The following is a 27,325-nucleotide window of genomic DNA, read 5'->3' as shown; positions in this document are numbered from 1 at the left end:
AGTTTTTCTAAGTGGTTGAAAGACAGTGGGTAAGTTATGTCAGTGTATCAAGAGGAGGCTTGTAAATATTCAGGTTAGCTAAAGCTACTACTAGTAAAACGACAGGTTACTGTTGTCTTGTTGCAACTGTGTACTGATTACAGATCATGTCAAGAAAAATAAAGGAACATGTTTGTAGTGATGCTCCTGTCAATGCTCCTATTTAGTAAAGTGTAATAAAACCGTTGCAAGTAAAAAAGCCAAAACTTTATCAGTACACCTGTTCAACATGCATTAACGTGAACATGTAGAGCACGATCTTTTAATCTGCTCCGTCTGTCCGCAGTCACAGTCGCAGCACGGGGCAGAGCAGCTAACGTTAAACAAGCTAAAAAGAAAGCTGTCTGTGTGTCATCTAATCGTTAATCCTATAGTTTGTCACAATTCTAATACCTTGCAAACTCTCGTATACCGCTGCTGACTGAGACAAGCAGCCCCTCCCTCTAACGTGCAGGCTCACAGCAGGAGGACAGCAGCACGGAGACAGGAGAGGAGGAAGGATCTGATACTGAAACACGTTCTTTATTCTTTCAAAACGTCACTTAGTATTTAGATGCCGGGAATATGATTTCATTTAGTGACTGATAGAGATTTGTTTCTTATGAGATATTATTGAGTTAATTTAAAAACATTTGGAAATGTATGAAAGGTATGAATGATGATGGGAAGGAGGAGGAGGAGGAGGAAGAGGAGGAGGAGGAGGAGGAGGCATCTGATTGCAAAAAAAAAAATTCAGGCGAGAATAAAAACATTCTACTTCAGTGTGTTCCAACTTAGATTACTCAATGGTAGTAGCACTTACAGTGATTATTTCAGTTTGGGGAAAAACTTCAGAGTGTTACCTTTCAAAAGAGACCAAGCCCATCCATATTCTCCAAACAGTTCAAGAACAGCATTCAATTTACTTTGGGTACGCCTTGGATAGGCGAATATTACAGAATTTATAGGAGCGGTAAGATGTTTTAAACTAACTTGGGAATGATACACTTGAATTTAAATGTCTTCACTCAGATAGCCTATAACACTACAGTGCTGTTGTGATGTATCAGATGCAGCGTCCAATCAGTAACTGATTTCTCCAAAGGATTTCCAAACTGATCCAATACGGATATAATTTAATTTTTTAGGGGGGCGCCTATAATATGTCTGCATACCCCTCAGAAAGTAGGTAGTTGCGCCCCTGTTTATACCTGAGGAAAAGCCCACCCCTTGGGTGTGTTTTACATCCTTTGTCTGCTGTGGGGTCGGCCCCCTACTCAGGGTGTCTTATCACACTTTTGTCTTTCACAGGTATAGGCACTGACATCCTAGAGTGTGATTAAGAGGTCTAATCAACACAATTTCAAATACAAAAGGGTTTTGAGTATATCATGAGAAAGTGAGAGGTTGGGTGTCTCAGAAACTTGAAATGCAATCACAAGGTCTAGACATTAAAATACACAAATGGGTAGTAAACAAAAGCGATCTGATGACTTGGGGGAAGCAGGGTGTGGAGTCGTCTCAAGTAAAAAGGAATATTCAAATTTACCACTACAACTCAAATCTCAGTTTATTCAGGTTCCTCATGTTATTGTGAATTCACAACATAATTATTCTGTGATCATGAGAAACGTTGTATTCATTCAATTTTATCATCTCCACACAGCATCACAAAAACACCTTGAGATCACCAATTTTGTGATGACAAGCAAGCAAGAAAACGAGCCTGTTAATACATGCTTAGCTTGTGTTTGCACATGTTGATAAGTACAGACGATCATACCATCTATCTGGTTAATGTTTGTGGATTTGTGGATATTCTCGCTTTCTTAAATCCCTCTTCAGTATTTAACCATTTCTGCCTCCATGTAATCAACCAACAATTGGTGGACCAATTCAAACAGCGTGTCAGAATGGATAAGACGGCACTGGACAAGCGCTCTACCAGATTATTTAGATCTCCCTCTGTCTATCTGGGTGGAGAAGCTCTCTGCCATTCCTCCTCTCAATTAGCTCTGGGCCTTGAAAACTTGGTGCTATCCAGTGAATCAGCCCCCGTTTCCCACAGTTTTGACTGAAATGATCGTCATGAAGGACGTGCCAACTATGCAGAGCTGGGAACATTAAAGTTGTATAACCATGGAAAGTTATTTTTCGTAATCCTTCCATGTTGTGCTATCAATATGTTCATTTCGACATGTACACATGGAGTATTTTACCACACATTTTAGTCTAATGCTTCCTTTACTATTTTTCTTATTCAGGAACAAATGGATGAATAAAAAGAAGTAGTAGAGGGGTAAAGGTTGGTAAAATGTTTATTCTTGTATTTTCCATTGACAGTAAAGGCAAATATCATTGTAGAGAAATTAAACATGTGTTCATCTTAATTAGCTTGATTGACTTCCTGTTAGTTGTGGTATTAAGATACGGCAGTAAAGCAAATAATAAAAAAAAACATCCAACTTTTTTCTTATAAATGATTTTTACTGGCACTGTGAAATTAAGTAACCTCCTAATACAGCACAGGTTACAGTGTTAGTGATAAGTACTAGGAACTGAGACAGGTGGAGTGAAGCAGAAGGTCCAGAAGCAGATATGAGGTGGCTGCATGTGAGAGTTAAACCACAGCAGAGTTATAAATCCTTCATTTTCAAATAATACAGTTTTCCAGCTCATCTTCAAAATATCTGAATTTAAATGTAGCTGATTTAAAAGCTGTATGGATCTGATTAAACATGTAACTCTCCTCTCCTTTTTTAAAAAACAATATGGCACTAAATATGATAAAATAATACACAAACCAAAAGAAGAAACAAAAGTCAGTTAATGTTACTCATTGAACCTCATCTCTTTCTACATTTCAAAGCAGCAGCAGTGTGAAGTTCAGTCAAACTGGGTCATGGGGTGATCACTCCAGGGCGGCAGGTTGGAGAGTTTCTCCTCAGTGGCTGTTTCGATGGGCCAACTCCAGGCCTTAAAGAATCCAGCCAGGTTCGTCTTCACAGTCTGGGAGAAAGTCTCAGCGTACAGGTTCATCTTCCCTTTGTTGTCATGGGGAAAGTCGCTCATCTTGTGGTAGGCAGCAAACACCTTCTTAAAGGCATCCCAGCCAAACTTCTCCTGGAGCTACATGGAAGCAGACAGAGGGAGAGGAATATGTGAAATAAAACACCAGTGTCCTTTCTCTATTAAACATTGATGTTTGTGTGGTGTGTGATGAGCATTTAAAACCTCACCTGCATATACGTCTCCAGGGCCACCCACATGTGCCAGCCGCTGAGCTTCCTGCCCCCCTTGACGTACTCTGCTGCTCGTTCGTTTCGACTGGCTGAAGTTATGGCTGGATGAGCCTGCATTGCACAAGATGAAATGACGCAATTGTAAAACGATGTAATCCCAGTGAAAAACCAAATACTTTTCTCAACATAAGATAAAAGGAGTTGTCCTTTGTGGCATCTATTTATATAAAGAGTCACAATACACCTTAAGACTAGTTTGCTGTAGCCATTGATCTCAAGTCATTTACTCCACCTGTGCCCTGTTGATCCCCAGCACCTCTTCATGCACATACACTGACCACAGGTTGCATGTACACTCTGTAGTGTGTGATGGGAACTCCCAGCAGCCTCTCTGCTGGTTGTGTCCCAACTCATGGATGGGGCCCCACAGGCCGTCACTCTTAGCATGGTTGATGCTGACCAACTCGGCTGCTGTGGACTTGTGTGTCATGATAGGATAACCTGCATGCATCCAACCTGGATGGAGAAACAGATCTTTAGAGCGCTGTAGCTATGGAAGAGAAATATACGGTGGCAGAGACGTGTCGAAAGAACTATATAGCCATTATATCCTTTGCAAATTTGGAAAACAGATAGCATTACAGGAAAACACAACTGCGTAAGTTTAATTGAGCGTTATTGTACTTCTGTATTTCAAATTTGGAAACCGTTTCAGATATGCAGCTCGTTCGACCTTTCATGGCCACTATAAAAACACTGCATTGTAATGAAAGTGCATGCAATTAGAGAAAAGCACAAAATGTAAGCCTCATATTAGCATGTGTTGGTCGTTTTAACCAAAAAGTGACCCAAAAATGTAGTCAGGACACAGTATACACACAATTTCATCTGATGTCCCCGATAATTTATTGTCAACATACTGTATGTAATATGCACAATATTCTAAACACAACATTAAGCACTTGGCACCACTTGTTGTGTTGAGGTAACATGCACATCGAGTTTGGTGAATTGTAAACTCTATGCGTATGGTCTTATATTTGTGTAAGCTCTGTGACAGACTGGTGACCTGTCCACAGCACACCTCGTCTTTGACCCAGCATGACTTGGCTCTATGTCCCCAAGTAGAATGAGCAAATAAGAAACAGGCATATACAGTGTCAAATCTAATCACACTTACCGTAGGAAATCTGCACATCAGTTACAAAGCGCTCTTTGCGGGGAAACTTGTGTGGTACGACAGCCAGGTCAGCTATGGCCTTCATGATGTCATTCCAGTGGGCTGCCAACTCATCAGGGCGGTCCAGGTTCTGAATAGCTTCTGATGGCACAGTGAGGATGACGTTGTCAAACTCCAACTCGGCCCAGGGAGAAGGAGCTGTGCGCAGCAGCGACCACTCAGCTGCTGTTGTCACACCTGAAAAGAACAAAAGGACGGGGATGTTCAAACTTGAGCTTCAATAATTACATGTATACAATCATTTCCAAAACTTGTGTCTGAGGTATCCTTCAAACATTTTTAATGGACGCTGCCCTGTGTCCCAAAACAACATTTTTCTCAACTTTACAGAACAATAATCACTACACACCTTCTGTTTTCACCCACCATACACTCACCAGATTTATAATATGGTGCAGGTACAGCCATCTGCACTGTGACCTCTGGGCCCTCCACTTGTGTTTTGGGTGGGGCTACCAGGTAGATGAGTCCCCCCCACAGGTTCCACACCTGCATCATGTTTGAGGTCACAGGAAATCGCTCGTGAACACATGGTGCTCTCTTCAACTCCTCATGGTTGAGATGATCTGTTTGACAGCCGATCTGGATCTGAGGAAGACATATGTTTTACTGATTGCGGTTTGCGATTGCTGACATCTTTGGGGGGACCATTAGGGGCAGTGCCTAGTCAGTGCTGGGGACAAAGTCCTGGATGTCCACTGGGGCTGCAGCATTAACAGACACAAAATGAACTTGTTATAATTATGTGATTTTGTGCACTCTACCTGCCATTCCTTGTTGACAATCTCTGCTGGTAGGGATATGTAGGTCTTCATACCAGGAGAGAGGTAGAGACCTGTACTTATCCACTCTTCCCTTCCTGACACACACGCACAACCACAAACACACACACATCCCCAGCAGTGTTTTGATTATACAAGTCATATTTCCATGTGTAAAATCCACAAGATGTACTTCAAGTATCTCCTTATGCACATACTGTATTTCACATATTGATCCACAACAACCAGGTCTGACCTGCTGTGTTTGCATTAATCTTGATTTTGTGGTTGTAGACAACTGGCAACAATGGGTTGTGCTTGATGAGGTAGGGCAGGAGGGCATCGGGATCTGGGCAGACCTTGTACACCTCTGTCCCCACATTGAGGAGCAGGTGGTCTTTGGGCTTGTTTACAGGGCAGCTGTCACACACCTTGAAAGAAAGGTACAATATTATTAAGGACGTTGCTCTCAGACATCTGACTGGTCTTCAGCTTTGTGCTGCTCTATTGGGAAGCTTTATAAAGCGTTCACGTTATTTTGTCTACTCACCTGTGGCATGCCCGACTTCATTAAGATGTCAGTGAGGGTGGACACCACCTGTGCATAGGAGGAGCAGTCATGAGCCTTCATGTGCAGGTAGGTGGCGCAGTCCTGTCCCAGTTTTTTAAGGCATTCCTCCTCATGCTTGCTAAGTTTCTCATCCTGGGTAACATGACCAGCAAAGCGGTTCAGAAGGTGGCGGAAGTGGTAGTTGTCTTTGACAGCCTGGCTGGGCACAGGGGCTTTGTATAAACCTCCATCAATTGTTGCTGCCAACAGGCTCAAGCCCATTTTGTTCAGGATCTTGTTCCCTGAAAGACATTCAAGCAAACCTGATTTGATCTACTGCGTTCTATTGTTGAAGTGATATAAGAACATTGGTATCAATATTTTTTCTCTCACTGGAAAAATAATTATATTAAAAAACTAATATAAGGCATTTCTTGCTTGACCTAAGTAAAACAAATCTTCCAATAAATCAAGTTAAAATTTTGTAAAATCTTTCTGAAATGTTACTTTCTAGGTGATTGTATCCTATGAAGAAAAAAAAAATATTTTGATGCGAAATTAGACAAACATACTTGATAAGATTTTGAGTTGTTGCAGTAAAGCAGTAGCCTATAAAAAGACAAACGTGTTTGTTCTGTCTGACTTCCTCCCGCTGGAATTCATGTGACTATTCAACCTCCCTTGTGTGCCTTGTGTGAGAAGAAAACATTGCTCTTTGCGATAAACCTTTCGGCCAATCCTGTTTTAGATAATATATCACCTTTGTCAATAATTAGGATGGTGGCCCCTTCTTGGTGTTGTTCCCTGGTGCCTGATATAAAGCCTGCCCTTTATATCTCTATGCCTGCTTTCCTTATCTTGTTGTTCAGTCCACTGGTTTCTTAGAAGCATTTCCTTATTTATCTTAGATAGTCCAGCAACTCAATCTCCCTGTTAATCTTCAGTCGAATGTATCTAACTTGTGGCTGGTTTTCCTGTGTTTCATTTGTGTGTACCTCCATGTAGTCATTCTGTAAAGCATTATCCTACCTGCGAAATGTGTTAATGGGTTTTGCCCAGGGTGTGTCTGTGCCCAGTACCAGGCATGTCCACCAATCAGCAGGCCTCCTCCCTCTGCCACAAAGTCTTGGATTTCCTTTGCATGATTATCGCTGTACGCTGTGCACACAAACACGCTCAGGTCGTTCCTGAAGTTTGTCTTCTTACACTTTAACCCTGACTTGCTGAGAACTTTGAGTGCGTGATCTGGCACAATGCCCACGACCCCCTGTCTGCCTTCATCCAACCAATGAAGGGCATTGATCCAAAATGGAGCCAGTGTCTGCAATAAAGAAAGTTATTGAAAGAGAGGCAGTAGTTTGTTAATCACATAAAAAGACTGGGCAGATCAGAATAAATTGGCAAAGTAATCATATTTACATCAAAGACTGGTGTCAGAATTTATGCTTTCATGAGTGAAATTAAGCACATAGTGACAATTGTGTCATACAGTCTGGGTATGAAATGCATCATGCAAGCAAATTCTCTACCTCTCGTCCTAGAAGGCCTTCATGTGTAACCACAATAACCCGTCCCTGCCCATAGTAGGCTCCTGCCAAGAATGCCCGTCCATCGCCTGTGGTGCCGATGGGAAAGGCTAGTGAGCCATGGACCAGAACCTCAGAAGGTACTGCTCCACCCTGGAGGTCAAACTCTGAAACCCCCTGGAGTAAGAACTCTAGGTCATCCTCAAAATCCTTACCGGTTCTGTATTTTTGAAGGGGGGAAGAAGAGAGGCCAAAGAGGAGGGATACAGTTTATTATGTAATCAAATTAAGAATTTTTGGAAAGTGGAACTTTTCTAAATGTGCAGTACAGTATACACTCACACTACAGCCATCCAGGATGAAGGGATCTTTGGGTAGACAGGCAGGCACTCTACCTCAGCCTGATGCTCAGAAAAGTAGATACCTGCCACACCAGAAACCTTGTTTCCATCAAACAGAAGCAGTGTGTTCTCCTTAGGATGAGCTCCAGCCCAGTTCCACGCCTGCCCCGCTATCAGCACTCCTCCTCCAGCTTTCATAAACGCCACCAGGTCCTTCACGTGCGCACCCACGCTGTAGGCATCAGTCACATACACTCCCACCCCCAGATTTCTACTAAAGGCCCCCACAACTTCAGCTTTGAAGCTGGATCTACTGAGGTTATCAGCAACTGCCCTGACGTTGTTGTGGATGCCAACAGACAAGTTGTCAGATCCATCTCCTCGCAGCCAGGTCAGAGCGTTCTCTACCAGAGCAGGAAAGGCAGTCAGGTAGGCCTCATGACCCAGGACCACAATCCTTCCACTGCCGTACAGAGAGGCAGCCATCAGGACCTGGCCTCGGCTGTTCATTGCCAAAGGAAAGGCATGGTCTCCAATCAGAACCAGGTCACTGGGAACACTGGGGCCCTGGAGGTCCAGCTCTCTCAGGCCTCTCATCAGAGACAGGTAGGCCCCTTCATGGTGGTTTTGTCTGGGCTGGGTGGACATGGTGAGAGGGATCGATGATCCAAGGGTTTAAAGATGTATTAAGTCAGATACAAGTTGGTTTAGTAAATGACGTTTAACAGTTGCACCTGTTGTGTCAGACAATTGTCCTGTGGGGAAAAAAGATAGAGATTAAAATAGAAAATAAAAGTACTCTTGGCATTGAATGAGTTACATTTTAATGACAAACATTTACAATTCAATACAATACAATTAGTTCAGAGACCAAAACAGTTTTGATGTCATGTTTTGTTTTTTAGTTATTATCTTATCTAATCTGAATATCTTTCAGTTATGGACTGCTGGTCTGGAATACAGTAGATTAATCAAAATTGAAACTCAATCAATCTGTATTTGTATAGCGCCAATTCACAACAAAAGCAATCTCATGACACTTTCCAAATTGAGCAGGTAAACTTTGATTAATTTATTTACAGAGACCCAACATTTTCCCCATGAGCAAGCACTTGGCGACAGTTCTACTGTAGGCTATCATACATTATTGTTGTAAACACCACTATCCTATGAGCTATAGGGTCGATTAACATGCCGTAACACAATAAACAGTACACAAAAAGTTATAAACAACGTGAATGTAGCATGCAGGTTATGCTCTACTTGAATATGTTTTAACCATCTTCTATCATGCCTCTAAAATAAACAAACATATCTTCATTTCTAATCTACCGTCAATCCGTTAATCTTTTCATTAGACAGCTTAATAAAAAGAAGACAAAAAGGCTATACCAGCACCTATAGGCTTGTCCTACTTCCCCGCTTGAGTCCTGATCTATGCTTTCCTTTTTGACTGTTATCAGATTGGGTGGAGAACTTAATAGGTGACTCACTCAGTTAGGCTTATTTTCTGCGCAACATTCAAAACCGAAACTCCTTAAATGTAAGAAATAACATTGTATGCATTTACCAAAAACGAAATTGACGAAAAAAAAGTTTACTTTACCATGCGGACTTGCTATTCCGTGAAATTACAATGGTCAACAAATCAAGAAAGTATATGTAATAGAAACCCGGAAAAGTAATAATAGTCACGAGCGGAATCTTCAAGGCGAACACGTTTCTAGACGAGCGTATTTTTCTGACGGACCGTGGTGGTACGATGCAAAACAACCCCGGGTTTATATTAATAGTGCACTTCAGCAACCAACTTAGAGACAAAGAAGTTATGTTAAAAGTGTTAACTTCACATATTTAAACTATACTATCCCCCGTCGTGCAGTAAGTGTTACATTTTTGTATAGCGGCTCATACTTTTATGAAACAAGTCGTCAAACACACCCCAAGGCTCAAAGTAAAAAGTCAAAGCAGTCCGAGTTAGCTGTGGTCGCTCGCTCAGATGTCGTGTACGTTGGTTAGCGCCAATGGAGCCCGGGTCTCCCTCGAGGATGGGCGAGCTGTGATTCTGGGCCGAGGTCCGGACACCGGAGTCGCCGACAAGAAATGCTCCCGGCACCAGGGTGAGGAAGAGTGCGACACAAATACAGCGGTGATATTGATGACGTTGCACGTGTGGGTCATTTATTGACACTATACAGTGTATATTAACATTTGTAGGCCACTATAGTTGTGAATATAATTAATATATGTCTGCAGTTATTTCCATTGTTGAAGCAACATTATATAACGTATTTAAACCTTAAAATAACGGCTTCAAAATCATTTCGATGGGACAATGTTTTGTAACACAGTGAATGGTTTCTCTTACCCCTTTTCAACCAAGGCAGTTCAGGGGCTGGTTCAGAGCCAGTGGCTACTGTGGAGCCAGTTCTTTGCCTTTCGACAGCTAAAGAACTGGCTTCTGGACAGAAAAACTGGTTCCAAAGTAATGTCAGGGGCCTGGGGGTGGGGTTATCGTGACCAAGGACCAACTGATGTGGTTTTTTCACTCGCACTTTTGGCTGCACCGAGTCAAACCGAGCCACGCTTTTCTGGTTTTCCATTGCGAGTTTGACTGCTCCGAATTGAGCCGAGCCTGTGGCTGCGATGGACCTGCTCCGGAGTAGGGCCAAGCCATGGCCACCCCTCCACCAAGCGGGCCGCGGTGACTTCTCGCGACTCGGCCAACCCGTAACAAGCACCATCTCCCCCTAAATCAATACTCAACTCACGTCTGTGCAGGAAACCTGAGAGAAAGACGTTTTAAAAGTCAGTGTGTTCAGCTCTCAGGACTCTTGTAGCTTCTAATAGAATCTCTTTAGTTTCTCTCGTCCTGTTTGTACTTTCAAACATCCGCTGTGTTTTACTGTTTCATTGTGTTCGCTTTCAGCTGTTTCAGGACTGTTATTGCTGGTGAAAAAACACAACATTTCCTGTAATGCTGCTTCATAATAAAAGCTTTTAACTGACCAAACAACGGTAGGCTTTTATTGTGAGAAGTTAGAGTAAATGAAACGTGTTTGTAACTGATTTAGCGGAGCCACTTTGTTCGCAGTGATTCTTCCATAGTACTGCAGGGATTGGGACAAGCAGGTCATCGCTTTAAGACACACCTTCAAGCAGGTAGCTCTGTTGTGATGGAAAAGCAAAACTCTGGCAGCACTGGGCTAACACGCCGAGTCAAACCGAGTAGTGCCAGCCCGGAAGATGTAATGGAAAAAAACAGCATAAAACTGCTTATGATAGCCATTTTTAAAAACCAGAGCTAGTGTAGCGTGTTCTGAATTATCCATGGGAGAATAAACAAGATTTGAACTATTTTCACTAATCGATGCAACAGTGGACCAGTCTTGTTCGTATGCCAATGTAGGCATCCCAAGCCAGGAGCAACACAAGACTCAATGTAGTCATGTTTGTTCCGAGTTCCATAGTTGTTCATAGCAGTGCTGCGAAATTGGAGATGTTTACAGTGGCTGAATGATGTGACTCTATGGTGGTTCTCATGCATGTGAAAAAGCAAACTGGTTCTTAAAAAGTTCACAGGTTGAACCAACTTAGACCCAGCAATAGCACCAGCCCAGAACCAGCACTTGATTCGCTTTGGTCATAAAGTGGTATATGTCAAAGCCACTCCACCCCCCATCAATTGTTTCTGCACTATGTAACTTCAATGAGAGGGTAGGATCACAGCGTTGCATACATGTTTAATTCAAGATACACATTTCACCACGTAACATTGTTATGACGTAATTACTTTGTTTGTAGTTAGCACCTACATTACGTCTGACAAATTGTCACAGACCTGGGATTTGAATTTACGACAGTGGGGTTGCACTCAATTGTGTGTGGCGCCAAATCACACTAAAAATGTTACATAATGTTGCATTGATTAATCTGACCACTATTTATTGTTTAGTCTTCAGGTCTACAAAGTGTTAGAAAACAGTGACAAATTTAGAAAAGCCTCAGCTTCAATGAAAATTGTTTGTATTTGCATAATTTCTTAAACTATTATTTCAGTATAAAAATTGTTGCAAACTTGTCAACTACTGTTTTAGCTCCAAATGACTATACACAATGTAATGTAATGTGCATGTGCATGTGTCAGTATACATGATGGTAATAATCCTTGTGTATCTTTCAGTGAAGGTGGTGGCTTGTTATGCAGACCAGGATGCGGTCGTTACTCAGGTATGACAAATAATAAACGCACCCAGTTTATTCAGCTAATCTCCCTGTGAAAGTCTCAGGCTAGACAGTCAGCACCAACAGGCTTTACTAGGCAAACACCAGAGAGAGTTAATCTTTGACCACACACAATCATAACCTCAGTCATCATAGAAACCTCATGCCGTCACACCTTTCTCTTTGTTGCCTAGGCACATCCTGTTATCTCACATCCTATAAACTAAATACAACATTGCAAATGCTGAAGTCCAATGTCCGTACATGTCTAATTTTTTTTTCACAGCTGGGTCCAAATCCCAGTTTCCTGGACGGTGAGCAGCTTGTTCGAGGCCAGTCTGGTAAACTCACCCATGGTGGCACCCTCTACCTGGTTAACCAGAACCACCCGTTTAAACTGCAGTACTCCCTGAGCTCAAACGGAGCAGCCTCCAGCACCGTGCGGACAGGACTAAAAGCAACAGATAAGACAAAGGGAGGACCAAACGGGAAAGAAAAGGAGGCACAGTCGAGTCCGAATCCCAAGCGCAGTATCAAGGATTTCTTCTCTACCTCTCCCATGAAGGTAATTTGTTTGTTTATTGTGTTGAAGCCTGTTTGGTGTATTATTCCATGCATCATATTCACTTGTTCCTGTATGTTACAACTGAAATAATATTAATAAAAAAAAGCTGAACTCAAACAACTGAAAATGAGACATGGTGTGTTTTTGTATTTTTCTGTTTAGCGATCTAAAAGACAGCTGAGCCCAGACAAGGGGCACCCTGCGGTGAAGCGTCAAAGAAGAAATGAGGAGGCCTCAGAAAGACAGATGAAAGATGAAGAGGAGGAAGAGGAGAGATTGGCTGAGGAGAAGCTCAGGCAGCTGCAGGAGTTGGCAGAGAAGTCTACGACAGAGAGGAGTAAAAGCGCCCAGGCTTCATCATCTTCATCATCATCCTCATCTTCCTCAAAGGGCTGTCTAAAGAGCAACTGGCAGCAGATAAGCAACCTGATGCTTTACACTGCTGCTGGTGTCAAAGGGAGTGACAAGGTGTGGGACCTGGTTATACAGGTTTATTTATTTATTCGTTTATTTCTGTGTGTCTTAGGTCAGAGAATTACACAGTACTGTGGTTGGTTACTTGATTTTTCAATAACCATTTAAACGCACAGTATGTTATTTCTGCTGATAGGGGTCTCTTAATCAAAACAATGACAATAAAAGACACAGTTGGATGACATCATGTAGTAGTGTGGGATCATGGGAGTTGAAATGCACCGTTACCTTGATTAAAATGACTGATTTCTTTGGGTTTGAACATGTTGGAAACATTTGGGGTCAAGTGGGTAAACAACTCAACAAAATAGGCAACAGAGATTGAATAGATTTGAGACATTTTAATGCAGGAATGTTACATATATAAGCATATACATAACAAAAATGTAAATTATACCTTTTGTAAGCTGAATATGTTTGAGTTTTGAAATGTTGGTCGGACAACACAAGACATTTAAATCCAAGTGATGAGTGTAGTAACCAAGAAAATAATCTAAATTTATTCATATGAATAATAATTGTGGTTTCGGCCTTAATTTCTGAAGTTGAGTTTGGGGTTGCATAGTCTCCAATCACAGGGAGTGAAAAAAATCACAACCAACATTCTTCTTAACAGCCGTGAGGAGCGCTCCTTCAAGAGAAACCAGATCATTTTTCACTCTTGCAAACAAGTTTTATTTTCATATTAATACAATAGTGTTATATTGGGGTTTACTAATATCAGTTTATTGAAATCTGGGAAATTAAGCTCATGAGTTTCAAACTCTGGTCGCTCTAAAGTTGTGACCAATTTTGAGGTGGTGGTGTTACACACAAGTTATGAAGGTGGTGAAATCATGCAGCTACTGTCTAAGGTGATTATTTTCATTGTCAGTTGATCTGTTGATTATTTTATCTGTTTATTTTAAAAATGTGATTAAAATTATTGATCAGTGTTTCCCACAGCACAAGATGACATCCTCAAATGTCTTGTTTTGTCCACAACCCAAAGATATTGAGTTTACCGCTATTGAGGACTCTATGTCTAATGTCTCAAACTGATTAAATGATTATCAAAATAGTTTCACAGTTGACGGCTAATTGATTAATCATTGCAGCTCTTGTGTACATTTCTTAACATGTCTTCTTCTTTTCATCCTCTACAGATTGCTGGGTTTGACATAGATGGTTGCATCATCACCACCAAGTCTGGCAAAGTCTTTCCCACTGGACCAGATGACTGGAGGTATGCCTGCACTCCTGAGCTTTCCCTTTTAATTGTTTAAACGTTTGCTAAAGCTAAAGCTTCTGTTTTTCAGATCTGTTTTCCCAGCATCTTATAAAGCTTTGAGTTCATATCTGCATAATTTGTTGTTATTGTGTTTGTGTTTAATGACCAGGATTCTGTTCCCTGAGATTCAGCCAAGACTGGCCAACTTGCTCAGAAAAGGATACAAGGTGGGAAGGAGCGAAATACAACAGTTAAAGTTGATATCTAGTGATATTTGCAAGACTACAGGAAAATAAATAATGAAAAATGTTATCTGCTCTGGTAGTGTTCGTCACTGGATTTCTTCGTGTACACTTGCTCTCTGCCTGTAGGTGGTGTTCTTCACCAACCAGATGGGGATCGCTAGAGGCAAACTGAGACCAGAAGTGTTCAAGTCTAAAGTGGAGGACATCCTCACCACGCTGCAGCTCCCTGTGCAGGTGGGTCATGTTTGAGGCTGACTCATCGCTGTCCTAGTTATTTAACAAACCGCTGATATTTGTGCCTCTTTCGTATCTGCGTCTCAGGTGTTTGTAGCAAGCGGTCCTGGTATCTACAGGAAACCAGTGATGGGAATGTGGAATCACTTGTGTGAGAAGGTAGCTGGACACACCAGTATTGTTTAAGAGCCACACCTCATATTTAGTATTTGCACTAATTATGCTGAGTCATAGGAGACGCCCAGTTATCATTCCTCACAGCATTATTCACTGTTGTTTTCTCATGTTTGACAATGAACAGTCTATTTTAGTTCTAATTGTAAGTGTCCTGCATGTGTTTCCTGCTCAGGCAAATGATGGTGTGACTGTCGACCAGACGCAGAGTTTTTATGTAGGAGGTGAGTGATGTTGGGTATGAGGTGGTGTTGCCATAGTGATAAACATCCCATACTTATGGTGGATATGTGTTCTCAGTTATCTGATCTAGTGTCACAGAGGTGCACACATACACACACACACACACATTCATCTACATATTAAAAAACAAACTTTATGTTCAATCATTGTTAAATCCTGTTTCCATGAACCTCAAAATGAGTCCAAAAAGTCACCATAATTAGTCCCTTACTAACTGAAATCTCCTAAAATCCAAATGATTCATGCTTAATGCTAGACCTGAATCTAAATATTCCCAGATCGGAACCAAGCTCAGAAATGATCTAAAATTAACGTATTCAAAGTGCTTAAATGCAACTTAAAATACAATTGGAAAGTTTCGCTTATCCTACAAGTGTTTTAAGAACATTTGATGTCCAGAAAGGGAGAAGTAAAAGAGCACACAAACATGCAAACAAAGGCCCACAGCTTCTGACTTTACCTCTGTGCACAGATGCTGCAGGTAGGCCAGAGAACTGGGCTCCAGGGAAGAAGAAGAAGGATTTCTCCAGCAGTGACCGACTGGTGAGACCTAAGATTTTACTTTGTGTCACTCCTCCTCCTTCTGCCGTCACTTGTTATATGTGCTCATTTGTGTTGTAAGTATTGTTTTTGTGTCCCTTTAATTGTCCTTATATACGTCTTAAATGTCCAGTGTGTATGATTTAGAGAAATGTAGTGGGATTTACTGGTAGAAATGGAATGTAATATTCATAATTATGTTTTCACACACACTGAACCTTTAAGAGTGACTCAGTCTGTCTCAGTGATAGATAATCTGTCTGTCTTTTTGTCTTCCCTCTCGTCTTTAGTTTGCTCTGAACATTGGTTTGGAGTTCCACACACCAGAGGAGTACTTCCTGGGCTGGAAGAGCGCCCCCTACAACCAGCCCAGTTTTGACCCTGTGAGTTCAGTAAACGCACTGGCCGTGTATCCTACAGTGTATGAGAGTATATTTATGGGCGTTCACTCGTAATTTAAACTTCTTTATCTAAACTTCTAGAGGAAGATTGACAGCACTGCAAAGCTTTACGACCCGCCGTCCGCCTCCCTCACCTCCAGCCAGACAGAAGTGATTGTTGCTGTGGGTTTCCCTGCATGTAAGAAAAAGTAGATTGCATGTTATATTTTCTGATCTCCCCTCCCAGCGACACCCTTCTGAACTTGTTCCCACTTCTCTTTCTCCACAGCGGGGAAATCCACCTTCTTCCACACCCATGTCATACCAAAAGGCTATGTGTATGTCAACAGGGTGAGTGGATTTCAGTGTCAACAGGGCTCATCAGTTCTGGGTCATCAGTTCTGCCTCACTGCTAAACGATCCCAGAACGTTTGGTTTTATATATAACTAGATGTTGACTGTCGAATATAAAAGGAGTGTTTTTTATTTTGATGGTTGCTACACTGCATTTACAGTGTATTTGATACAGTTTGTAACTGTTTTACAGATTGAATTATCATCGTAATGATGAAGATGATTATGATTCTTGTTATTATACCCCATATTTTGTATCTTTGTATCAGGACACACTCGGCTCATGGCAGAACTGTGTGTCGGCATGTGAGCGTGCTTTGAAAGAGGGCCGCAGCGTTGCCGTAGACAACACCAACCCAGACCCAGAGTCTCGTAAACGGTAAAGCAAAGCTGTATCTGTGTGTGTGTGTGTGTGTGTGTGTGTGTGTGTGTGTGTGTGTGTGTGTGTGTGTGTGTGTGTGTGTGTGTCCTTATGTTTGTACATACTTTATATACCTAGGATCCACCTCACTGAGATAAACCTTTCTGCAAACAAGCTTCAGAAAGCTTCATGCATCATTTAAGAATCATTATAGAGGCAGTTGAGTGTATTTGCTGGCAAGATGGAGACAAAACGCCTGACAGAAAAGACTGGAGCTCACTGCAAGTACGAGCTCAGTTTAATAGATTGCTTAAAGGTCCAGAGAGTAGGATTTATGGACATCTAGTGGTGAGGTTGCAGATTCTAAACAACTGAACCCCCCTTGTCTCATCCTCCCCTTTAAAATAAAAGTGTTTTAAAGTGTTTCCATTTTTTTTGCTAAAATCTAACATGGAACATTTCTACCCTTGTATAAAAAAACGCATAGAATAATAATTTTTAATACAGCAGGTCTCTTTCAACCACAGGCTGGTGATGTGCTTGCTGTAAGTGTACAGGAAATAATATAGCCATGTTAATCCCCTCCAAGTTAACCTGGTTCAAAAGCAGCAGCACACTGCAGAGACACTGTAGGGCACTGTGTTAGCTTCATTGCCACAGTTGTAGCTGTTTTCTCAAGGAATCCTACTAAATTGGTGCATTTGATAATGTGGGTTCTGACTGTGCTTCTGTTTTTGTGGCATGAATAAAGCCCTACTGCTGCTTGCTGCTTGTCTGTTTATTTATGATTCTCTGTTTGAACAACCAATGTTCTGTGTGGTAATTTCCAGCTATGTGGACGTGGCCAAGGCCGCGGGAGTGCCCTGTCGCTGTTTCCAGTTCTCCGCCTCTCTGGAGCAAGCCAAACACAACAACAGAGTATGACTCACCTCTCCACACTGTCACTCTTTACACCTTGGTTTGTTTAATCCTGACTGGTGACAACAAGTGGTTTACATTTTTTTTATGCGTTATTGTTGTTCCCAGTTCCGTGAGATGGCTCCATCAACCAGCAAACACGCCAAGGTCAATGACATGGTTTTCCACAGCTTCAAGTAAGAAAGAGCAACCTTTCTTGTCACACTCTCATAGGTTATAAAACATATTTGTTTCTTGTGCCCAAAAGCCCACACTTATACACAGAGCTTCACAAAAAGCAGGTAAATGCATGTCACCAAGGTGTGTTTATTCTTTCCAGAAACTTTTGTGTTATCTTGGTTATTATGTTAAAGTAAGTCCTGCTTGATTTGGCGACACCTGTAGTTACTTGTGGTAACAGCAGATGCAGTTTTATACCACAGGTACCAGAATTCTGGGGGCAGTTAAACAAACTATTGTCGTTTTAATATAGAAGTCAGGCAGTGTTGGGCCTTTTTTTTTTCTTTACATAATTATGTGAGCAAACCTGTGATTTGATTTTATACTGCACATGGCAGCAGTCTGTGAAACAGCAGGGCACAGTCAGCCTCACTGAGAAATGTGTAGTCTCTCAAATGGAGCTCTTCATCTAACAGCTGACTGCAGGTGCTCCTTTCTACGTTACTTCCTTCAATATTTCAAATTGATCCAAAATCGCTGTTGTCTTGTTTTGTAGATAATTATTTTTTTGATTAAGGATAGCAGAATTTCTGTGACTGCTTCATAATAAAATCCAACACTTGTTTTACCAGTTAAATTCTGTGTGAAGCTGCAGCAGTAGGAGATGTTTGTTTTATTCTCCACAGACACCCAGTCCATAATAGTGCAAATATGTTATCATAACAATACTTTAATTGGTGGACCAAAGGCTGTGTGACTATATTTGACAATAGATAACCTAACAGACACTTTTTTCAATATATGTCAAAAAGAAAAAAAGGAGATTGTTACTTTAAAATGACTCCGGCACAGTGGGTTTTTATAACTTGTGGTGATTAAAAAAAACAAACTACTAGTATTATCTCTGGTACTGACCACACTAATCTGCCTTCATCTCTCTCTCTCTGGACAGGAAACACTTTGTGCCTCCTGCTCTGTCTGAGGGATTCTCCGAGATCCTCCAGATCCACTTTGTCCCGAATTTCAAAGACAGCGAATCAGAAACCCTGTTCCGGCAGTTTTCTGAGGGCTGATTGGACTGCTGGTTCTCTCACACCTTTGACGTTCACATTCACACAGAAATAAAAGATACAGATGATCGCAGTTGAAGCAGCTGAGGTTTGAGATCCAACAGTTATAGAAAAACACACAAAGTTAGTCAGTAGACACAAACTATTTCAACTGATGGACTAATTGGTGTATGAGCTCCCCACTGTCATCTCCGCAGTATTTATATATTCTAGCTCATATGCATACTGCATGGATAATGGCCTCTAACTGCAAAGTAAAATTGATTATGTTTACTGGACTTGCAGCACTGAACCTGTGTTTGATCAAACAGTCAGTGCATCCATATGAATGAGGAGATATGTGTGGCTCAGGATCTGATTATGCATGTGTCGAGTTTAGAAAGAATACAGTGCGAGTACTAGAAGAATTACTTTTTTATGTTGTGTATGATTTTGTTAACAAAACATCTTCCTTTACAAGTGAGTTTACTGCACCACAGCTATACAAAAAACAATAGTATTCTGTCTGACGATAAAGCTTTGGAAAACTCTGTTGTGCATTGTTATTCTCGTTTCATCCAGCCAGATCTCCAGTTGATTGGTTATGGATGTTTTCAGTTAAGGTCAGGCAGGAACTGGATCTCCTCCCCCAGATGCTCCTTCAGCCATGGCATTATCTTGAACAGGTCGATGTGAAAGTCTCGAGCATCAGGATGTGGCCTGTCACTGGTGTACCTCCCCCGAACTGAGTTCGCTGGGTTGCATACATCCATTGTGCCCCAGCTCAATACTCCCACCTTAGAGATAAACAGGAGAAACGTCCATGTGATACTGATGTCACTGTTTGCACAGAGGCTTTTTTAAGCGATAGAATTGCTGACCTGAAAGTAGCGGTTTCTTTTTTGCAGGAACAGGGATCCACCAGAGTCACCTGTAGAAAGAAAGACAGCCTGTAACTGTAATGTAAATCCCATGTTGGTCAAACTGTGGTGGCTGTGATACAGTAAGAGTCCAGACCTTTACAGGAGATGGAGTACTGGTATTCTGAAGATCCCCCAGAGCAGAGGAATCTGTCAGGTACATACTCATCCACAGTCACGTCAGTGGGCTCTTTGAGTGTTTGCATTGCCTTCTCCACACAGCTAGGCCTCTGCAGACAGCAAACTAGTTACAGCTCATCACTCCTTTACATTAAAACACATCCAATTTCTCCAAATGGTTGGGCATCAACAGGACAGCAGCCTGCAGTCTGAAAATCCAGTCCTGTCACTCACTTGACTTTGTGTGTGAATATATGTGTCTTTGCGTTCAGATTTCTTATGGTCATGGATGAAAAAGGCGGCAGTCTCCTTTGGTGGTAGTAGTTCCTCCCCTGTATACACACATCAATATCACTGAGAATCCATGAAAATGTTTTCAGTTCTATTTTTTAATATTAACACTATGTTAACAGGAAAATCTTGAGGTAATCCTTAAGTAGTCTTAACAATGTGAATGTTTTACAGAGTGTAAAGCCCAGAAGGTCACATACTGTGCTGCTGACAGGTAGAGTTGACTCTCTTCATTGCTCGGCTGGCTGGCACGGTACATGGCAAGCAGATTGGTCTGTTGTTTGACATACAGTATACACACACTCAACACATATTTTTATTTTAGGTGTCTGCTAGAATAGGTTTACATGCTTTATTGTTCAAAAAATGCATCATTTTTCTCATACTGTCTATTGCTGTACTGTATTCACTCTGTCTGACATGTTACGCTAAAGACCTCCCTCACGAAGAGCCCAGTTTGCTCTGATTGGTCAGCTCACACAGGCCTGAGCCAGCACCACTCAACGAGTTGCCAGTCAGCTCTATTTGTGTTTGTAGCTTCCAGTAAGCTGCACTTCAACTGTGAATAGCACCACGAGAACAGCTTCTCAACCGAATACTTGGAGAATGTATTCTCTTGGAAAAGGAATATGATCTGTAATGGCCCGCGTGTGGCAAAATTTACAGCTTCTAAGTCTAAAGTTGGTTCACAGACAGCCGTTATCGATCCATTCTTAAGCTTGTACCTTAACCGGCTGTCACTGAAACTGCAGTTGTGGTAAAATTCACACATCCTTGAGCTTGTTAAGTTGTTGTCCATAATGACATAGACAAGTTACAGAAGTAAAGTACAAAAGAGTTGTTCAGGCAGTTTAGGAACAGTGTCTTCTGTAGGACAGAATGACCTCCTTCGACTTCAGGCTTGTAACTTTGCAGACGTTTTACAGGCGCGAAAAAGCTCAGCTTCATATCACACTTAAGGAAAGGGAATAACCCAAAAATCATAATATGTCCCCTTTAAGTTTAGCTCTCATGTACGGTGTATCCCTGGTAGCTAACAGTTAAGCATCTTTATTTCGGGCTGTCTTACCTGGCTTTCCAGGAGAGCGGGATACTCTTGTTCACCTGCACCAGAGCCACATCGTAGTCATAGAACTCGGATACATTTCTGTCTTGGAGTGCCCTGGTGTTGAACTTTGGGTGCATGATCACATTCTTGGATAACACTATGCCCTCACCTGGGAACCAAAGAAGCTGCTTGTCATTTCAACATAACACAGTGTGACCTCAACAAGATGGTAGATGGATAAAAGCAATCTTGTTTGCTACAATATGGTACTATAGCTAAGTAGTACTAACAGTTTCAGACATTTTCAGAGCTTATTGTGTTTGATAAGGATAACTTATGATAGAAATGTTCTCTTGTGGTACTGTAATGTGACTGGAATTAAAACATCCAACACATTTTTCAGCACACCGCTTCAAACATTAAAATGCAGGTATATTGGGGTCCAAGCACCCAAAATTTTTACCAAGCTTTTGATCCCGATGCTGAAATTACTCGCTTTTTTTGTCTGACATGAATCTCGGTCTACAAAATATGTTCCCTAACTGACACTGACCATGTTGTATTGACACCTCCTGAGGGACATTGTCTGTGCTCGCTTTGGCAAAGCAGTGAGCAGCTGTCAGCACCCAGTTCGGGCTCACAATCGATCCAAAGCAGAGCGGAGCCTGTAAGGGAGGAAAATGTTCATGTGTGAAAATCCACTCTAAAATATGAAGAGATGGGTGGAGTGACAGACTATGCAAAGCTCTCACCTTTGTCACTATCACACTGACATGCCAGGGTTTGATGTAGACTCCTGCATTCTCCTCTGGATTCTTGGATATGTCTTCCTGAGCTATCCCACACATCGTCACACTCTTGTCACCTGTGTGACGATTCATAACCGTTTTATACTACAGTTTCTAAAATGCTGGTAATGACTTGTAAAAACCAACATCGCAGTCTTAAATTTAAAATCTAGTGTGAAAACTGAACTGTTTTACAAGAGTTGTTGCTGTTTTTGTTGGGAAAATAGCGATCTCCTACTCACTAATGATGCTGTTGAACACCACTCCCAGGGTATCGTAGTCTTTCAGAACGAAGACGTGATTCTCACCACGTTTCTTTGAGGCTAAGGCGTTTAACTGATCCTTCTTGACTTGATCACCCAAACCAAACACATAGACATCTGAAAACACACACATATATGTACTTATACTGTATACATACACACAGTAGGTATGTAAAAACTGAATGTACTGTACATATATGTATAACAACATTTAATCCTTTTATTGTCATGTTACCCAGCATTGTCTCATCTGTGTGATCGGGTGATATGGTGTGGTAGCCCAGAAGATCACGGATACGGGCCAGAGCAATCTGAGGCTTCGTCCCTGTGTTAGAGAAACCTGCAGGCAAAAAGACATGAAGAAGTAATGAAGGCCCGTATATGAAGACAGTTCCCTTTTTCAATATTAAAAGAGCTCTAATGAGCTGTAGAAGACTTTTTTTTGAGGTGGAAATGCCTTTTCAGCTCGAGTTTGTGAGACATTTCTTGTGTCTTTACCGTCTGTTTCTATGATGATGATGTTCTGAGTCTCATTAAAGTGGTTCGTGGCGCTGTTTTGCTTAAAGTAGCTGATCAACTCATTGACACGTTGCAGGGCAGCGTAGAGGTTGGTGCCCGTCTTTTTCCCATGCCCTGCAGACGAACAAAGGCAAAAAGGTGAAACGGTTGAAAAGTAAATTGACAAATGATTTAATGAACTATTGAACACATTGGTGCATCATAGCTGTAGCGTACTGTGCTGATTAAGGCCTACAGTACTTGAGGAGACCACACTGCAAGAGATAGAAAAAAATATGCTCATTAAATGAAAGAAGGAAAATCAAGCAGGGTCCTACTATGGTAGTCGAAGTCCATCAGACGCCATATGACGTCCTCAATGCTACCGCTTATATCAGATTCTGTGATGTCTACAATGTCTATAGCCTCACTGGCAAATGACAACACATGGAACTTCATCTGCACCTCGTAGCTGTCCAACTAAAAGGAAAATGAGGAGGACATGTAGGTTTCACAACCAGGGACAGACAAAGTAGTATACCAATGTGAATACATCTTTTTATTGCAGTCTTTGACACAGACCTTTTTGATAAGAGCAATGGTGGCTTCCCTAGATTTTTCAAAGTCCTCCTTTGCGATGCTTCCTGAAGTATCCAGTAAAATGTAGACGTTCATACGACTGAATTCAGCCACACGGAAGGATCGGCCGAAGGACCTCGTCGCACCTTACACACATGAACACAAAGAACTATTTGTTTGATTGCAGTTGACCTCAGCTTGTTGCTCTTCTTATTTTCCTGTCTTAATAATTACATTACTTTGCAGTTACATTGTCATGTTGATATGCTGCAACCCTGTCAATAAGCTGATGACACAGGTACAAGTTATACACACTTTTCTTTTTGGAGTCTGGTGAAAGTACATCCATGATTCCAGCAAGTGACCCTGCCATGGCTGCTGCCACGGCGCTGGGGGAGTCAAAGGTATTCGGACCTGCAGTAAAACACAAAGATATCATTCATGGATGTTTTATCCTAATATGGGAGATCATTGGGTACTGTTTTGGCACTGCTTTGATGCCCTATTCTCAGTCTTAAAAATGAATCTTCTAAATGTGCAGTTATTTTACATGTATAACATTGTCACCATGCACCTTGGCATCGCGGTGTTGAGCCAGTCCACTCCCTGTTCTCCAGGCAAACCCTTTCAGCCGACCCGAGCAGATCCAGACCAGTCTGACACCGATAGATCACCTTCTCTCCAGTGTGAAACCGGCCTGCTGACCTCTGGGCCCCTGGTGGGACCCCTGGGTCATTACAGTCCTCAGCTGCATTTAAAGACAGAACATGAATATATTTTTTTTTTTTGATGATGATGATGATTTTACTGTTTGTTTATAAATGTTTATGTTTAATATATCTTCATTTATATTAACTATGTAGTACATTGAAATGATGCAAATTAAAAAACACATTGAAGACGTGTTAAAATGCTGAATAAGAAAGTTGAGTAGAGTAAATCTAAACCTTGTTCAGTGACCTACCTTTCTAACCACAGTGAACTGTATAACATTGAAATCTGTTTATACGGATCATCTATATGTATTCATCAAAAGCTGCTTTAGAATGTAAACCTCTGTAAGCATGAGCTTAGTCAGTGCATGCTCACTCTACCAGAGGATCTAATACACCTGATGAACTGTGTCCAGGGCCTCTTGGAATATTCTCAGTTATTCTCTATTGCACTGATAGAAGAGTGAAAAATATACCCATGTTTTGTACATCATAATATATACACACATTTACACACACATTTGATGCTTTATCATGAGTATGTTTTTTAATGCTGTTTGTTCTCACCATGGTTGTCACAAACAGGAGTGGTTCCCGTCCACTCCCCAGAGAGGGTGCAGTTTCTCTGGGCTGACCCGTACAGGGTGAACCCTTCCTGGCAGGAGAAGCTCTGCGTCTCCCCAACAGGGAGCCACTGGTCTCTGGGCCAGAAGTCACCATGATCCAACTGGAGCTGAGCCGGACACAACACATCTTGGAGCAGGAGAGAGGTTTGAAGCAAAGGGTTAAAATCACAGAGAGTAATGCTTTGAAGATACCTCTGATTTTAACTACAAGAGCCCTTTTGTGTACAAGTGTACGGAAGCCCTAAAGGGCCATGCACTCATACTGTACATTTTATTTCCTACTTTTTCCCGTGATAACGAGTTAATTTAATTTGTTTTCTCGAGATCTGGAGTTGTTATCTCGAAATAACAACTGCCGTTTTCCCGAGATAACGAAACGTTGTTTTCTCGAGATAACAATATAATTAATTTGAGAGCTTGAGAAAACAAAACAATAGTGTAGTATATTAAATCATTGCAGGAAACATCATTCAGTGTAGTCAGAGGAGGAGCATATCGATCCTCGCGTCACATATCTTTTCAATCAAGGCCTGACACAGGCTGAAATAGCATTACGCCTTGCTATTACAGATAATATACACATTAGTGTGCGTAATCTAAAAAGACGGTTAGCGAGGCATCAGCTATATCGGCGGCGCAATCTAAGCGGAGGAAAATAAAGGAAATAAAATGTATGAATGCATGGACCTTTTATATCATCATCCAAAACATTACCTTTGCATGTGGCCCGTGACACCTGTCTGCCATTGGCTAGTCTCATGGGTGACCACTCCCCATCAGCACTGCAGAGCCTGTAGCTGACAGGGTGAGGGTACTGCCCCAGCCTGCAGCGATAGGTCAGCACGCTGCCCTCCAGTCCTCCCTGTAGAGGAAACGTGGTCAGTTTTGGAGCCTAATTTAGTAACATGAAGTTTCCAGTAAAAGGGTTGCTTGATTTGTTTCACTTTCCAAATATTCAGTTCCCTTTTATCAGAAAACAAGCCTGCTAATTCACTGTTGCCCCCCCCCCCCTTTTTTTCTTTTGTCACTCTGTTCCTTTCTGTCCTTGTACACGTGCACTTTTTAACCTCTGTTTTACATTTCTTTATCAACTATATTTCGGATATTTGCTAGTTGAACTGGAATTGTATTGTTTTTGTATTATTTTCAATAATTCTAATATAATAATTTATATATATATATATATATGTATAGTCCTTCCTTCCACTTTTTGTCTCTGTTCCCCTGTTTGTTAAACACTTTGTAACCTCTGTAAATGTTTTACATTCCTCTTATTGGCCTGTTCAACTGAAATTGTACTATTAAACATGTATTCCAGTTTTTTGAAACCTAAGAAACAACTTCCAAAAACAGTTTGAAGAGAGAAAGGCGCCAAACTCTCACTTTGGGGAAGCTGGAACGAGAGAATGTTTGGTGCTTTTTGAAAAATGATTGCATTTTCTGTCGATTGATTAATTAACCAATCATTTCAGCTCTACTGTCCAGTGCATTGTTTTCACCTGTGAGTAGGTGACATGTCCACCTTTGATGCTCTCTGTGGTTGAGCAGTTCAGAGGCTGTTGATCGTTGTATGCTTCATCCTCATAAGTATACTCGTACTCCTGCAGGGACACTGGACCACAAACAATGAAAATGTTTGCGATAAACATGCATCTCAGCACGCACACACAGGCCAATACAGACACCACATGGTAGGGATCAATATGAAGTTCACATCATTACGCTCAAATGTAGAGTAAGTGCAACATAAAATTGAAATGCTTACCGTTCTGGGCAGAGATGAAGAGAAGGATCCATAGTATGGACTTGACATCCATGATCGTACTCTGTCTGTGTCAGTGGTGTTTACAGTCTTTGAGTGACAGAAACCACAGGGAGAGTGTCTGTATCGACCTGCAGTCAAATGTTTTATTTGATGTCTGATTACCCATTAACACAGCAGCACCAAACCGGGAAGGAGGGATTGAGCAATTTAGGACAGACGCCAGATTTGAGCTCTTACTTTCATTTCTGTTGCACTCATTTTTATCTGTTTCTGTTTTTTAGGATTCTGTGAAGTCTAGCAATTCTTTGCTGACACTTTTTCATTGCTAAATGATTTAAAGCCAAGCTGCTATAAAGCTTTTCAATAAAAATCTATTTGGGCAACTGATGCAATTTAAAATCTCACAATCTCTTTAACACCTCCTCTTTTTCACCATGGGAAACACTCTTGTTGTTTTGATTCATAATTACCCAGAATCATACTAAATCGCTCAGACCTCACTGTCCCTGTGCCAGTGTTTTGACAAACGGTGTGTAGTGCTCACATGTATTTGTTTTTGTGCACCTGCTCGCTCGGGTTTGGGCATGAAGGCGTGCGTGTGAATGAAACATTTTAGGGGCTTAAAAGATCATTACAGGGATTATAGAGATTTAACAGAGACCCCTACCTCCACCCTCACCCCTTCTCCCCTTCCCCGTCCTCCCTCCTCCTGCTGGGGGGGCTCAGTCCTCTCAGCTGACTCGGATTTGTTCAGCACTGTGAAGGAGTTTCTAAAACTCTTTTGTAACCACTCACACAACATCAAGAAACAAGAGAAATGCGGGTTGATGCTGCTAAAACAGACAGTGGTAGTAGAAGAGTAGCATGGATACTTTTGATAATTTGATCATTTTTGAGTTTGAACAT

At 41.5% G+C, this 27,325-nt stretch overlaps 3 protein-coding genes across 5 annotated transcripts; 1 reads left to right on the top strand and 2 right to left on the bottom strand.

Moving 5' to 3' along the window:
• Nucleotides 1–2,318: 2,318 nt before the first annotated feature.
• On the bottom strand, nucleotides 2,319–9,709 carry LOC311255978 (TRPM8 channel-associated factor homolog). 3 transcript variants are annotated; one of them, XM_084350696.1, is made up of 12 exons: nucleotides 9,620–9,709; nucleotides 7,680–8,433; nucleotides 7,341–7,557; nucleotides 6,841–7,132; nucleotides 5,812–6,113; nucleotides 5,518–5,692; nucleotides 5,265–5,359; nucleotides 4,878–5,088; nucleotides 4,441–4,677; nucleotides 3,553–3,776; nucleotides 3,258–3,371; nucleotides 2,319–3,147 (listed from the first exon to the last, which is right to left on the bottom strand). In XM_084350696.1, exons 2-12 carry the CDS (start codon nucleotides 8,324–8,326, stop codon nucleotides 2,905–2,907), a joined length of 2,757 nt encoding a protein of 918 aa, XP_084206822.1. In that variant the 5' UTR covers nucleotides 8,327–8,433; nucleotides 9,620–9,709; the 3' UTR covers nucleotides 2,319–2,904. The 3 variants fall into 3 exon arrangements, with proteins under 3 accessions (XP_084206822.1, XP_084206820.1, XP_084206821.1); XM_084350694.1 differs by lacking the exon at nucleotides 9,620–9,709 and adding an exon at nucleotides 9,285–9,352; XM_084350695.1 differs by lacking the exon at nucleotides 9,620–9,709 and adding an exon at nucleotides 9,077–9,147.
• pnkp (polynucleotide kinase 3'-phosphatase) lies at nucleotides 9,424–19,359 on the top strand. The gene is made up of 17 exons (XM_084350701.1): nucleotides 9,424–9,798; nucleotides 11,862–11,908; nucleotides 12,189–12,467; nucleotides 12,630–12,935; nucleotides 14,087–14,166; nucleotides 14,321–14,378; nucleotides 14,523–14,630; nucleotides 14,718–14,789; nucleotides 14,980–15,028; nucleotides 15,520–15,590; nucleotides 15,878–15,970; nucleotides 16,070–16,166; nucleotides 16,257–16,318; nucleotides 16,591–16,700; nucleotides 17,513–17,600; nucleotides 17,709–17,776; nucleotides 18,712–19,359. The coding sequence occupies exons 1-17, from the start codon at nucleotides 9,678–9,680 to the stop codon at nucleotides 18,830–18,832; spliced, it is 1,830 nt and encodes a 609-aa protein (XP_084206827.1). The 5' UTR covers nucleotides 9,424–9,677; the 3' UTR covers nucleotides 18,833–19,359.
• Nucleotides 19,360–19,407: 48 nt separating this feature from the next.
• LOC311255983 (complement C2) lies at nucleotides 19,408–26,534 on the bottom strand. The gene is made up of 19 exons (XM_084350700.1): nucleotides 26,420–26,534; nucleotides 26,154–26,266; nucleotides 25,369–25,516; nucleotides 24,596–24,781; nucleotides 23,890–24,063; nucleotides 23,631–23,729; nucleotides 23,319–23,461; nucleotides 23,075–23,216; nucleotides 22,737–22,871; nucleotides 22,474–22,578; nucleotides 22,218–22,355; nucleotides 21,940–22,052; nucleotides 21,741–21,852; nucleotides 21,209–21,356; nucleotides 20,340–20,413; nucleotides 20,083–20,180; nucleotides 19,826–19,958; nucleotides 19,690–19,739; nucleotides 19,408–19,605 (listed from the first exon to the last, which is right to left on the bottom strand). Exons 1-19 carry the CDS (start codon nucleotides 26,469–26,471, stop codon nucleotides 19,423–19,425), a joined length of 2,346 nt encoding a protein of 781 aa, XP_084206826.1. The 5' UTR covers nucleotides 26,472–26,534; the 3' UTR covers nucleotides 19,408–19,422.
• Between the last annotated feature and the right edge of the window lie 791 nt (nucleotides 26,535–27,325).

Source organism: Pagrus pagrus (assembly GCF_965226575.1).
Source record: "Pagrus pagrus genome assembly, chromosome: 4".
NCBI lineage: Eukaryota > Metazoa > Chordata > Actinopteri > Spariformes > Sparidae > Pagrus > Pagrus pagrus.
The sequence above is the reverse complement of the archived record's forward strand: the minus strand, read 5'-3'. Positions and strand labels throughout refer to the sequence as shown.